This window comes from Camelus bactrianus, chromosome 3 (genome assembly GCF_048773025.1).
Source record: "Camelus bactrianus isolate YW-2024 breed Bactrian camel chromosome 3, ASM4877302v1, whole genome shotgun sequence".
In the NCBI taxonomy this organism is placed as follows: domain Eukaryota; kingdom Metazoa; phylum Chordata; class Mammalia; order Artiodactyla; family Camelidae; genus Camelus; species Camelus bactrianus.
Window position 1 is genome coordinate 55,876,354 of NC_133541.1, and position 13,594 is coordinate 55,889,947.

General features: G+C 39.2%; 1 protein-coding gene across 7 annotated transcripts in view; it reads right to left on the reverse strand.

The window, feature by feature from the left end:
- Positions 1-248: 248 nt before the first annotated feature.
- Positions 249-13,594, reverse strand: part of SSBP2 (single stranded DNA binding protein 2) — a 248,500-nt gene continuing 235,154 nt past the window's right edge. For all 7 annotated transcript variants that reach the window (XM_010949231.3, XM_010949228.3, XM_010949232.3 and 4 more), the window contains 2 exons: positions 8,066-8,164; positions 249-868 (listed from right to left, as the gene is read on the reverse strand). In XM_010949231.3, coding sequence (XP_010947533.1) covers positions 839-868; positions 8,066-8,164 — 129 coding nt within the window. In that variant the 3' untranslated portion in view covers positions 249-838. The remainder of the gene's footprint in view (positions 869-8,065; positions 8,165-13,594) is intronic.

The following is a 13,594-nucleotide window of genomic DNA, read 5'->3' on the forward strand; positions in this document are numbered from 1 at the left end:
CAGTTGTGGCTAATTGGATGACTTTCTGCATCAATTAAAACAAACAAATTGAGAATTCCATTTAGAGCAGTTATTGCCGAAATATACCGTGTTAGGCCCCGGTTAAGCTTTTGTTGATGTGAAGTATTTTTTCCTAAGTAAAAATTACAAAAATACTTCCACTGAAGGTAACTGAGAAATTACTTGATTTGACATAAAGATGAAGACACTCTTCTTTTCTGAGACAGTACACGTTGTGATTCACAGGATAACTTGCATCACACACAATTTAATGAAAGCTCTCAAATAAGCGATTTTATTCCTATCCATGATCGCAGACATTTACAAAACCATACATCTGAGTTCACCTTAAAAAATAACTTATATAAAGCAGTGATATACACAGCACAAAATAGTTCAGGGAGGGGCAGGAGCAACTTTTAATAATTAAAATGTAAACGTGAAAAAAGAGGATGGAATAAAAGTCCCTACTTGTTTCTACTTAAGATGTCATGTGATAATATTTTACAATGTCCTGTGGGTCAGTGTCTGTATGTGCGTGTGTCCGTTTAACATCCACACACACAGCACATTCTCTTCCCCACACGTATACATACACAGATAATCATTTGCAGTTCAGTGTAGGGCAGTTCTCATATGCCGCTCCGTACAGTTGTTCGAATCACGTTTGGACCCGCTTTCTTCACAAAAGAGGGGAGAGAGCAGGAAATTAAAAGGTTGGTTTGGTGTGACTGAGATTCCTTTGTTGAACTGTACACTGTGATGAATGATTTTCTTCCGTAGGAGTTCTGTGAAGGGCTGACTCACTGTGGTTTTCACGAGGAGACTGGGTAATGGATCACACACTCATTGTCATGCTAGGGGAGTACTAGAAAGAAAGAAGAATCCGTATTTTAACAGCAGTTCTTTGACCGCTCACGTTCCTCTTGGTAAACAAAAGTAACTGTGAATTCTAATGTTTTTTCTGTGCGAACTTTTAACCTCATGCAGCATAAACGAAGTAAAATTATATAGAACTGACTATCCTGAAATTTTAAATATTTCCTTTGGAAAGCAACCAGTCTTATTCTCTTGCTGAACTTAGGGGGTTGGCTATTACCCAGTCCCTCAGCTTTCTCCTGGCTGGATTCATCTTTTGTGGGCTCTTGTAACAGTTTGGGTAAATTGAGCCCAAGGTTAAATCATAATGAAGTAAGTATGAGGGACAGGATGGTCTTCGTTATGTGTAAACTTGGGAGATGACCTAACATTTCCATGCTTCCGTTTCCTCATCTGTAAAATGGGTTTAATAATGTATCGGTCTTAAAGGGGTTTGGGGAGGATTGAATATAAAATGCTTAAAACCATGTTTTTATTGAATACACAGAAAGTACTCAGTAAATGCTAGGTTAATACTGTAAGGGGAACAAAACAAAAACTCCCAGCTGGCCGCATGAAGTTCTCACTGAAGTATTTAGAATACTTTGGAGTCTGATTTATACTTTAGCGTATAAACTTCTTCCCTGAAGCTGTGGCTCCAATCTCAATCCACAAGCATTTCTGGGTAGGGTGGGGACACTGTTGTTACATGTTACTTGTCAGTTTGAGGCTGACCACTGGTAAATGGTGAAGCTTTGAGAAATTTGGAAAAGTGATCTCCCAAATGATTGAGAAAGAAACAGAACAATTCTTTTGATAATCATGCCAGTCTGCCCTCATACTCTTGAGGACTAGACTGTGACAGAAGTTCTGGAGCAGCACTGCCCAACAGAACTTTCTTCAGCGACGGGCATGTCCCACAACCTGTGCTGGCCAACAGGAAAGCCACTAGCCATGTGTGGCAACCTGAGCATGTGAAATGTGGCTAGTGCCACTGGGAACTAAAATGTTAAAGATGCTGAATTTTAACTTATCTAAGTAACGCCATCATCTGGGACAGTGCAGTTCTAGATCGTCTGCAGTTTGGGGAGGAACACCTACCTGCAAATGGTAACAGGCTGCAGATGACGGAGGGTTCTACATTAGGCTGTAAATATGAGCTCTTGAACATTTTAAGTTTTATTAAAAACCTGTGAGAAGCAGGGCAAAATGGAATTTCTTTCAATATGCTAATAATGACTGTGCCTCATGGAGTGAGGCAGATAGAGTCAGGGGTTTGGTCCCAGTCTGCCAAGGCTCAACCAGGAACAGTGACGGTCCCGGGAAGGGGAGCAGACAGGATGGGATGAAGTGAATTCCAAATGAGCTCTGCTACTGCAGGAACCTGAAACGAGGTAGAAGGTGTGTACCAGGTAAGGATGGACTTGTCAACACGGAGAAAGCAGGACTCCCCAGGGCAGAGCACAGGCTGGCAGTGGCTCAGCCGGCAGAGGTCTGGACTGGATGTCATTAGAGTTGAATCTCGGGCTCAAGCCTAAAAACCCACATTGACCGTGAGCAGGAGTGGATGACTAGGCCTGAAAACGGGTCACTGGACCCCAGGGGGAGGAGGGTTAATCCTTTAAGCACAGGTCAAATCAAGGAAAAAAATCTACTTGTTAACCACTTCATAGCCTCAAACTTCCTTTCAGTGCAGGAAAGCTAGTATGTATGTCACTCTCCATGCTGGACTACAGAGAGTAGGGGGATAAAAGGTGAGACTGCCAGGGAAGAGGGGATGCGGTTTGATAGAAGACTTCTCCCCCTTTCCCCTTGGTAGTGGCAGCAAAACAGCAAAACAAAACCAAAAACCCCAAACAGTCAGAGACTAGGACTGATGAAGGGAGCCCACCTGGGCCCTGTCCTGAGGATCTACCCCCAGTTCATCAGGGGGCACCATGCAAATCTCCACCATGAATAACAATAGCGTGCTTCCCAACTAGCCACAGCCTTTGATGAAACAATTATATTTCGTGTTTGACTTTTAGGGGAAGACAAAACAACAAGAAGATAAATGGATACCAAGGTTTTATTAAAAGTAGAAAAAAATTAGAGAATATGGCAAATGGGCATAGAAAAATTTAATCTCCGCTTTCTGTGGCTATTATTTACGGTAAGAATCAGTGGACTCAGTGCTGCTCAAAAGACGCCTTGGTGACGACAGATATGGTCAGTTCTGTGCTGTCCAGCGCAACAGCCATCAGCCACACGTGGCTGCCGAGCTCTTAAAATGTAGCTAATATAATTAGCTGAACTGAAAATTCAACTGTATTTAATTTTAATTTAATTTTAAATAGCACAGCTAGACCATCTATCATCATTTTAAGACAAAGATTTTAATGGGCCTAGTGTGCCCATCTAAAAACAGCAAAAGACTTCAAAGCTTTTCTGAAAGGACTTCAAAGGATACGTCTGAAAAAAATTTTCTGGATAAATCATAATTAATTCTAGAGAGCATCTCATTTAATGCACATCCTGAATAATCGGATTAAAAAAAAATCCCTGAATCCTTTTTTCATTAGGATTATTCCGGTTCAGTCATATGTCATGTAAAATTAGGGAATATAGTTAAGAATATATTTTAGCTTTCATACTAATTAGACAGTTTTAAAAGTATGCATATATGCAAACAAATATATACGTACGTTCTCGGCTACCAAGCATGTTTGTTGGTTGCTCCCATCACTGAACACTGGCAATTAAGATTTTTCACCTGGGATATTTCAAACGTCTTAAGCAAATCTTACAGAAAAATGAGGACTTGTTACAAAGTCATTGAGAAGTTAAGACAGTTAGGCTTGTTCAGGGAGGAAGCTGAGTGGGAAAATAGGCCACAACAAGAAAGTGAGGGCCAGAGTCAGTCAGAAAAATGGAAGTGTCATCTCCAAGCAATATAACTCAGAGAAATTAGCAAGCATTTCATAAACTTTAATTTTTGAGAAGTACAAATAACTAAAATGACACTCTGCGTGTCTCTGGTACAGTAAAATCGATTGTATCTGTGCGTGGCTGTCTGTGTAAGTGATGGGCAGTTTGCAGTGCTGAGGCTGTAAACTGCTTCACTAAGTAAGTTTAAGGGAAATCACAAAATTTCTAGAGAGACTCCGGATGTGCAAGCAAAAAAGGGATTTTGCTATTGATTACTATTCAAGTAGAAGAGAAGTGGCTTACAGTTTTTGCAGAATTAAGGAAGAGGAGGTGTTAAATGGGGTGTCATATTTAGAGACATAAGATACTCATGCTGTACTGTCCTGAGTCCACACTGCAACATTTCAGTTGTACGGCGGCATCAGCATGTGACGACACACTGGTGTCTGTGCCAGGGTGCCGTGATAGCAGGCTGCCCTGCTCCAAAACTGCTCTGTGAGTCTGATTCTCCTCAGTCAGGTGATAAAACGGCCTTGCAATGCTGTTGACAGCATCAAGTGTGCCGTTTAGGAGAAGAAAGGGCGGGAGGGTAGTAAAACCTAAAGGTGTAATTTTAAACATATACTAACTTATTGTTCCTTTCTATGTAAAATGTATTTTGAAATTGCATGCCTTGGTATGAACTAGAGAATTTATTGTACCCAGTTCACGTACCATGGACTGCATCAGAAATACCCATTAAATCTTTGAACAACGTGCATATATTTCTGTTTATACACTTCAGGAACACTTCTGATCTTACACTACGTTTCTATTTCTAAGCATCTACATAATGTATTTTCATAATAAGAGGTAATAGTACGGGTACTCTGAGCTAAACTAAAGTGAAATAAATCTAGTGTGTATGTGACTGTAAAAAAAAAATCGGGGTGTATGTGATTTCTCTAAATAGCAGAAAGTGACAAAAGGCAGTAAGGGTAATAGGAAATGATCTACTACATTATTTATAATTTCTATTTGACGCCATGATCTTAATATGTTTGCTCAGTTGATTACAGTTCAATGCCATGGAGAAAATACTCTGCTAAATTAATTCAAGAAATAAGACTAACTGCTTTCTTTACTTGAGAGGCATAAAGCACTATTTCTTGAACCAAGCCCCTCTGTATTCTGTATTTTTAAAACCAAACATTCTATAGAGTTGAACACTAGGGGGCATCTTTGCTTCTTGAAATAAAGGCCTTAGGATCCAAAAAAGAAAAAAAGGCTGAATGGTGAAACATTTTTTGGTTCACATTGTTCTGTATAAAGCGTGTTGGCATTGCAAGGTTTCTGCTTTTGGGTTGGACGTTCCTGTTTCTATACTGATGGTATTAAGTAGCATGTGTGAGGTGACTAAGGTAGTGTCTGTATGTAATAATCAGCCAACAGGTATTTGCTCCCTTCCCAGGCCTCTTCTATGGTTAAACTTCAAGATAGAGACAAAAAGGCTATTCAGACTTCTGTGCATTAAAAACCCCTAGAATTTGACTTGCATGTTTAGTCATTGGAAATGTTTTCTTTTTGAATTCATTAAAGGGTTTTGTGTTTCCTTCATTATAGGGAAGCTAACTTATTGGAGGTATCTAGCTGCCTTCTTCTTCTTCTTCTTCTTCTTCTTTTGTTTATTTGGGGGGAGGGGAATTAGGTTTATTTATTTATTAAGGAGGTACTGGGGATTGAACTCAGGACCTCATGTGTGCTAAGCATGTGCTCTACCGTGTGAGCTATACCTCTACCCAGCCTATGACTTCTTTAAGGTTACATTTGTCAGCGGTGAATCTCTCATCTTCTTCCTCTCTGCTCTCATTTCTTGATCTTTTAACAACATGCAAATAAAAATGTGTGGATGTGATAGTGGAAGCCAGAGATAACAGTGATGTCATTCATGACACGCAGACTCCTCACGGGCAGACAGAAGGACGGAGCAGTCAGTGCGGACCCGCTTCCAAGGCTGCACGACCCTCCAGGTGGTGGTGCAGTTTTTCAACCACCATCCAAGTATTCTTCCTTTGGGGACTTTTCTAGTGTGGACAGGGGTGGGGGGGTGACAGGAGGGAGCTTTTGTTTTCTGCTAACTCTGCCCAGTCGCCAGGCCTTGTACCTGCCTCCTGGCTTCAAGGGGAGCGAGGCTGGGCTGCTAGGCCGGGAGTCAGGGATGCGAGGAGCCCTGCTCCAGCAGCTCTCTTTTCTATGCACATATTCACAAAGGGATCTGCTATTTTGTGGGTGCCTAGTCCACTTGGGGCTAGGGGGTGAGGCTGGTGTTTATTCTGAACAAAGGAGTTTTTGAAGTCCTGTTCTATTTGATCGTCTGATCCCCACGAAGAACTTTCTGATGCCCCGTCTGTGGCAGTTCCCCACTTCTGACAAACAAGTTGCTGTCCCCAATGACAGATCTGGGAAGAGAGTGGAGAGTGCCTCTTGTCCCTGCCCCTAAAGTTAGTCACTTGGAACCTTTGGAAAAAAGTTTTCTTCTCTAATACAAAACTACTAATTTCCTTGGTGCTCTTAAAACAGCTCGTTTATATCCATCATAGTACTTATTAATCTGACATATGGTTTAATTAGTTGTGTAAACATGATCTTCCTATCAGATTGCATTCTTAGAAGTTAGGGATGTGTTGGGTTTATTTCAGAATACTTTATCCTTAACCTAGTGCTCTGCATGTAGCAGGCTCAATAAATGTTGAATTGGACTGAATTCATTATCATATAGCTCACTGAATTATACCATTTCATTGCTGGAAGAATTAGCATAAAATGAAATTAATATCTCTAATTAGATAAAGTGAACATTAACTAATTAATTAAAATTAACTAATTTGTCTATACTCTTAAAGCAAATTTGTAGAACAGGCTTTAAAAAATCCCATAATCCTAAGCATTATAACCAACTACATAGTTTCTCACATTTTTCTATTTCCACATCACTGACAGGCTACTCTTTTGATTTTTTTTAAAATACAAATTTTTATGTATACCTTCTTTGTCCTTGCTATAATCATAAATGTCCTGCAAATAAAACACTCAAACTAAAGATCAGCATAATTGTATTTTTAGTTTCAAGAGAAGTAAAGTCTAAAAGCAGGGAAGTTTTATCCCATGCAGAGGTGCTCGGTCAATATCAAGAAGTAAAAAAAAATCCACAGATTGAAGATTTTGTGTTGGGTTCCGCTTGGGGAAGCAGCCATCCTGTGCAGAGTAGGTATGCGCTAGCCACTGCTTCAAGTTCTCACAGTATCGTCTCTGGTAAATAGTTAGGACAAAATGAAGGTAGTGTTCTCTTCTGATTCTGTGTTTAGTTGGGTAAAGTCCCCATAATGAATTTTAATGATGGCCATGCACACGATGGAGGCGCTGACCCTCTGGATGTGAAACTAGTTTGGGTTTTGAAATCCTTTACTCCAATCCGGTCGTTCTGAGCAGAGAATCTGCATCAGCAGCACTGACAAAGCGTTTTCACATTTGCGTTTGCCCAGCCCCACGCCTGGAAATTCTGATTCACTGGGTCTAGGGAGGGTTCTGGGAAACTGCATTAAAAAAAATCCTATAGATGCTTCTAATGTGAAATATTAGTTCAGAAAGTATTGTATGATGCAACAAGTCCTTAAGAAAAGATACCATAGTGTCCTTTTGGTCTCCACTGCTTAGCATGTTGCTTTGGCTCATGGTAAGTGCTCAGTAACTGTTACATGAATGAATACATTTTTATCCCTTCTCTTTTTGCTCTTGTCTACTTCTGTGGAGACAGGAAATGATACCCGCCTTTGCTTAACACTATAATCTCACCCGAAAAACGACGTGGGTATCCTGTTCAGACTAAATGCAAATAACACGTTAACAGAGCAGGCAGGAAAGTCTAGTGCATGAAGTAAAGACATCTTAGAGACAGTTTTCAGAGCCTTAAGGACAGCACTGAGCATAGACCCGGTTTTGCAGTGATTCAAGAAGTTTTAGTGAAAACTTACAAAAACTACCAAATATGAAACCTGTTTCTAGGATGTGCCCTTACAGCGGGTCTTCGCTATTGGAAAATTAGTATTATAGTTTTTGTAACCATGTATATAACAGTAGGAGTAAGAAAGAAAGTTTATTTTTTAACCTTTACAAAGAAATTCCACTTAATTTTCTAACTTTTAAAAGATCAAACTATTGAACTCTAGATGAACAGTTGTAATAATGGCTTTAAGCATTTATTCCAAAGAAGAGCTTCAGAAATGAAACCTGGATATAATAATGTAGTCAAGGGCATACTCACACTCTCACTCTGAAAAGGATTTAAGAAATTTCCCCCCATTTCGCCATCATCCCTTGGAGTGCCCGGCTGATTACTCAGGCTCATATTATTGGGAGAATTCTGTAAACGAGATTTAGAAAAGAAGACATTTTGAAGGTTTTCATTTCCCTCTTGCACTGCACTGTTTCAAATGTGGCATCTACGGCAGTATCTCTGAGGACAGAGTGCACTCATACTTCCAGTCTCAGACTTTCTACCGTCTATCCTAGTTCATTCTTTGCACCTTGACAAGTCCTAATGCTTTCCCAAATGAAAATTAAAAAATGGAAAACCCCAGATAACTCACCATAACTCTTAGCCTTAGTCTCAGAATCAATATTTATTCAATTTCCCACCTTCATGTATAGAGCTCCTGGAACTCGAGAGAGTTTAAGAAACAGTCCCAGCAGGGACATGATGAAGAGAGCTCACCCCAGCCAGACTAGATGGAACAGTAACTTCCCCGGGCAATTCTACTAATCCAACTTCGAAAGGCCACTGTTTTAATAAATACTTCCCTTTAATTCTATGTAAGGTTTACATAGTAACACTCCTTTAACCATTATTTTTAGATGAAACATAAGTATAAAAGAAAGACAGTTAACAACTACAGTTAAGAACAAGAGAAATACTTTAGGACTTGAGAATTCAATACATACTTTTAGAGGAAAAGAATGCTCAAAGGTGAGCTGCTTTAGAATCTCTTCCTCTCATTTGTTGAAGAGTAGATTTATTGGAATTTCTTTAAGAGAAAATAGCTAATACTAGCAATCTGATCAAACACGAAGTTAGCAGTATATTACACTGGCTAATCTCATGACTGAGTGACTTTAGCCGTGCGAGGTGGTCTGATACCCCAGGTCAACAGGGAAGACAACGGCAGTGACTGCAGAGCATGATCACATGGGACCGCAACTGTGCCTGAGGGACTCTTACTTGTAAAAATAAACTTGAAGGTTAAAAACTCTTGCTATTTCAAATGGAAGAAAGGTTTTAGGTTTTCTCCTAAGCCATTGCCATTTAATATTCTGTTTTGGACTATGTTTTTAGATTTTTTAAAAAAGAAAATTGCTCTGAGGATTTTGAGTTAAAACAAGTTATGTCATAAAAATGAAAATTTCATGAATGGGTTATTCCCAGGAGAATGTGTGCTTTTTAAAAAATACAGTTCAACTGTAAAGCAGAGACAGGTAGATGAGCTGGTAGGAATACAGCTGGTGTCTCATCCTGCTGTGCACCCCACAGGGAGGATCTGAGAACAGGGGCCCTCTGAAGTCCATAGGAGCTGCATTTGCCAGTGAACCCCAAGGGCCAGGGAACCACAGTTTAATGGCATAAAGAGGATTCTCTTTTTGGATAAATTTTTTCTCTAAAAATTTTTGCTTCCCAAGTATAGAGAAAAGTAACTGTGCTTTGAAATGAACATGGATAATTTGATTTCCTGGGGAAAAAAAATGAAGTAAAATTTAACTAAGTGCAATTAACTAAGCTATAACTTATTAATAGGCATTAATCAACTGTGTTTTGAAAGCAGGAATGATAATTCTGACTTAGTTCAAATAAGGGTAAATTTATAAAAATATTGTAAGATTTACCCCAAATCTAGAAATCTTTTTGGTGAAGGCAGATTTGTCATTTCATACATAATGGAGAAGCTGGTAATCTGGGAATAAAAAATGATTTAGCATACATAGTAGGGGTATTTGAGGATGCACTTGGCAGCTGCATCGTGGACCATATTCAAACAAACATATGAAGTGGGCCCCCTCCATTCTTGGGTGTCTCTGGTTAAGCTGGGATGCTCCCAGACTCAGCCGCACTTTTGCCACAGATCATTTCCTGATTTACAATTTCGGAAGTTTAGCTAACTTCAAATCTGATTCCTGACAAAGTGCTCATGTAAAAACACTTAAACATTTGAAAGGAACATTACATTAATATTGAACTGCTTATAAAACACTTCATTGCTATTTCTGTTTTCCATGCAGTCTTCACAGCATGGTGGCCCAGCATTAAACTCTGGTTTTGGCAGAGGGTGGGGGGAGTGGTGGTATATATGAGAACACTGAGAAGAAGATTAAAACGACACATTCAATATATTAAGACTGAGCTACTATTAGATCTCTGAAACCTGTTCCTACCTAGCTCACTAGGCATATTTGAAAATCTTGAAATGATAGGATAGTTTTTTTTTTTTTTTAATCTGACGTAATCTAGGAAAACTGTCATAAAAACAAAAGTTGCTCAATGGGGAGTCTTAAGGAAACTGTGCTGTCCGTGGTCACTGGGTAACATGAGGAAGATACAGCTAAAGGTTCCTCAGTATCGGCATCTGAGGAAGAGCTAAAACAGCCTGGAGGGGATTGTGAGGGTGGGTGGCAATGAACTGTGTGTGTGATGCATTTAACTGTAGCTATGTTTGTATGCAGTGTCTTCAGTAGATTTTATCATCAAGGCAAGAATATAATGCATAAAAAGGGCATAGGTTGGTCAAAAAGTCACCCCAATTGCGTGAGCACATAATCAGAGAGTAGGGAGCACAAAGGAATACAAGTAAAGGTTACTTTTAGCTACATTAGGCATTTTGGTTGCATTTCTTTCTTTAGTTAATGTGTACTTTTCCCCTACTTACACTCTAAGAATTTAAGACTTGAGCTTGAAAAAAAAGTACAGTTAGGATTATACTGACCCCATTTTCAAGGGATTTTATTACATTCTCATTCCCGAGAAAGTTTTTCCCTTAAGCTATGACATCACATGACTGTTATTTTTGAGCATATATATGGACACACACACTTTTTTCTGGCTAACACATTTAATTCTCTTAAGCTCTCTGTTCTCTAATTTTATCTTGCAAGTATTCTTCCATATCATCTCTTAACTTTGTTATTGGCTCTTCTCCCATCTATCCCCAGAAATTGTCCAAACCTTTTCAAGCTGCTATTAGAAAAGGGAACACTTGAAGAAATTCTGGCTCTCCCTACAACTGGAATAAAGTAATACTGATATTATTCTAAGCTCTCTGAATTGATTTCCCACAGGCAGCCAACAACAAATTATAAACGCCGCCATCTCCCCAAGGAACAAACTGCCAGTCCTGGTTCTCCAGGGGGTACAGGTGAGCGAGATTGCAGACAGCACACCTGAGGAGATGGCAGGGACCTGTAGTTGGTGACTAGCTCCCCTGGGAATGGTGTGAGATCTTTAACTGGAACTAAGGTTCTCGAGGTCAGAAAGCTTCAGGTTGAAAAGACTCCTTTGATAATTTATTAAGCAGGACATGATCAGATTTTGCCTTCTCTGATACAGTTGTTTTCAAACTCAAAAACAGAAATGTGAATTATCTTAATGTGAAGTGCAGAATTTATTTAAGTGATTTCCATCTAAGAAAACAACCCATATGCTCCTTTCCATCCTCAACCCCTAAAATCACTCCAAGGGAAAATATTTTTGTTCCACTGATTAAATGGGTGACTTAGCTGCAGAAGGGATGAAAAGAATTTCACGTTTCATTAAGGAAAAAAGACTTCTAAATTAAAGATGAATCCTGCATTTTGAGAAAGATACATTTTAAGTTTTACTAGATAATCCTCAACTGAGCAAAAATAACTTAAAAACTTGCATTTGGAGCTTTGAGTTCATTTTGCCACTGAAAACGTACACTCCGGCCCTGCCCACGGAAGAGACTGTAATGAGGAGGACGGTGTGCAGTGTCCGCATAGCGCCTCCTAGCCCTTAATGCATATTCACACTTGATTCTCAACAGTTCCGTAAAGTAGGCAGGGAATGAACGTCCAGCTCTGTTTAGTGGCAAAGGAAACTAAGCCCAAAGGAAATCGAGTAACATGTTGCCACTACTTGTAATAGAGTCAGGCTTTCTGATTCTCAATTCAGTACTCTTTATTGACCTTACATGTAAAATGGATAAAACAGAGCATATTTATAATAAAAAAGTAGAAAAAGAACTGAAGTAAGTACTAATAAACAACTTTTAAAATGCAGTAAGAAATTTAAAAAAAAATGTAATACTGATGCTTCACAAAATACAGGTTTAATTGGAGAATTAGGAAGATGTGGCTAGAGATCCAAGAGGGATTTTGAACAAAATTGCTGAGCAGTAGTGGTCAAGATCATCTTTGGTTCACAAACAGGAATGACTAGAAAAAGAATAGGATGGAAAGGAACAGATCCAGGAAATAAGAGAAAAGGGAGAAGAGAGTTTCTTGGGATAGCTGGACACGTGTTAGAAAAGGAAAAAGATGGGGAGATAGAGTGACAACTTGCATAGCTTGGAGTAGAAGACAGAAAAATTAGGCTGTGAGTGGAAAGAGGTAGGGAAAAATAATTGGGAGGGGGGTGTACAATATGCTTGAAGCTGCCAATCAGAGACAAAGTGACTCTCGTGTAATGGATATGCGACAGTCAGTCAGCGGTGGTCCCATCACCCAGGCAGCCTGGTTACAGCCTGCAGCCAATGCACGAGGAGAAGGGGTGGTGCGGAAATGAGATGCCGAGGAACCCATCTGAAGGTGGCTGCAACTAGTCACTTCCAGCACACTGTGACGTGGCATGTTCATTACTTGGGGATAATTCTTACATGAATTGAAATGTATCTGAACTTTACTTTGTTAAAGCTTTTCCTTATTGTATTTATTTGGTCTCCTTAGTTATACTGAGCTTCTTGAAGGCAGAGACCACATCTTGTTTATCTTTGGATTTTCACAGCCCAAAATAATGCCTTGGTGCATTAATGTCTACTGAATGAAGGAATTCCTGCCTAAGTATAAAGCACTTGAGGACAAAGATTATGTTTGTACTTAAAGGAGTCTTTTGTGTTTCCCCATAGTGCATAAAGCAATACTTGGTACACAAAAGTACACAACGGGTGGTCACTTAATGCTTAAAGAATAAGCAGTGCATCTTTAGAGGAGGGAATGTTAGCAGCAGCAGGCACAGTGTGGGGGAAAATCCTGTTTCTGGGAATACGGATTGAAAAATAAGCACAGAAGGAACAGCAATAGATCTGATGTGAGGGCAGATTAGAAGATGTATTTAATTTGTCATTATGACTCAGATTTTTAAAGTACTTTATAAATTACAAAGTACTTTCTCATTAAGAATTTTGTTTCCATCTATGTAATAATGTACAAGGTTATGGGTTGTGAGTGGAAATTTTAGTTAAGATGGCCTTAAGCAATCTGGATGTTCCCATGTTGGTGTAATAAATAATTATTTTTAGATTTTAGAATATGCTCCTCAAATATAACTTGAGAAATTTTACTGGTGACCACAAAGCACAATTCAGGTATTATCAGTTCTTAGATACCTAAGCTAGTCAATACAATCATGGTCATCTGACTTTGTAAGGGTGCTTCCCAGAGAGACAGCTCAAATGGAATTATACTATGAATCTTATGTTGAAAACAACCTTTTGAAGGCTTAACCCAATACTATTTCTCACAGAGGTAAGTTAGTGTCCCTTATAAATATCTATCTATTTTTAGGAAAAAA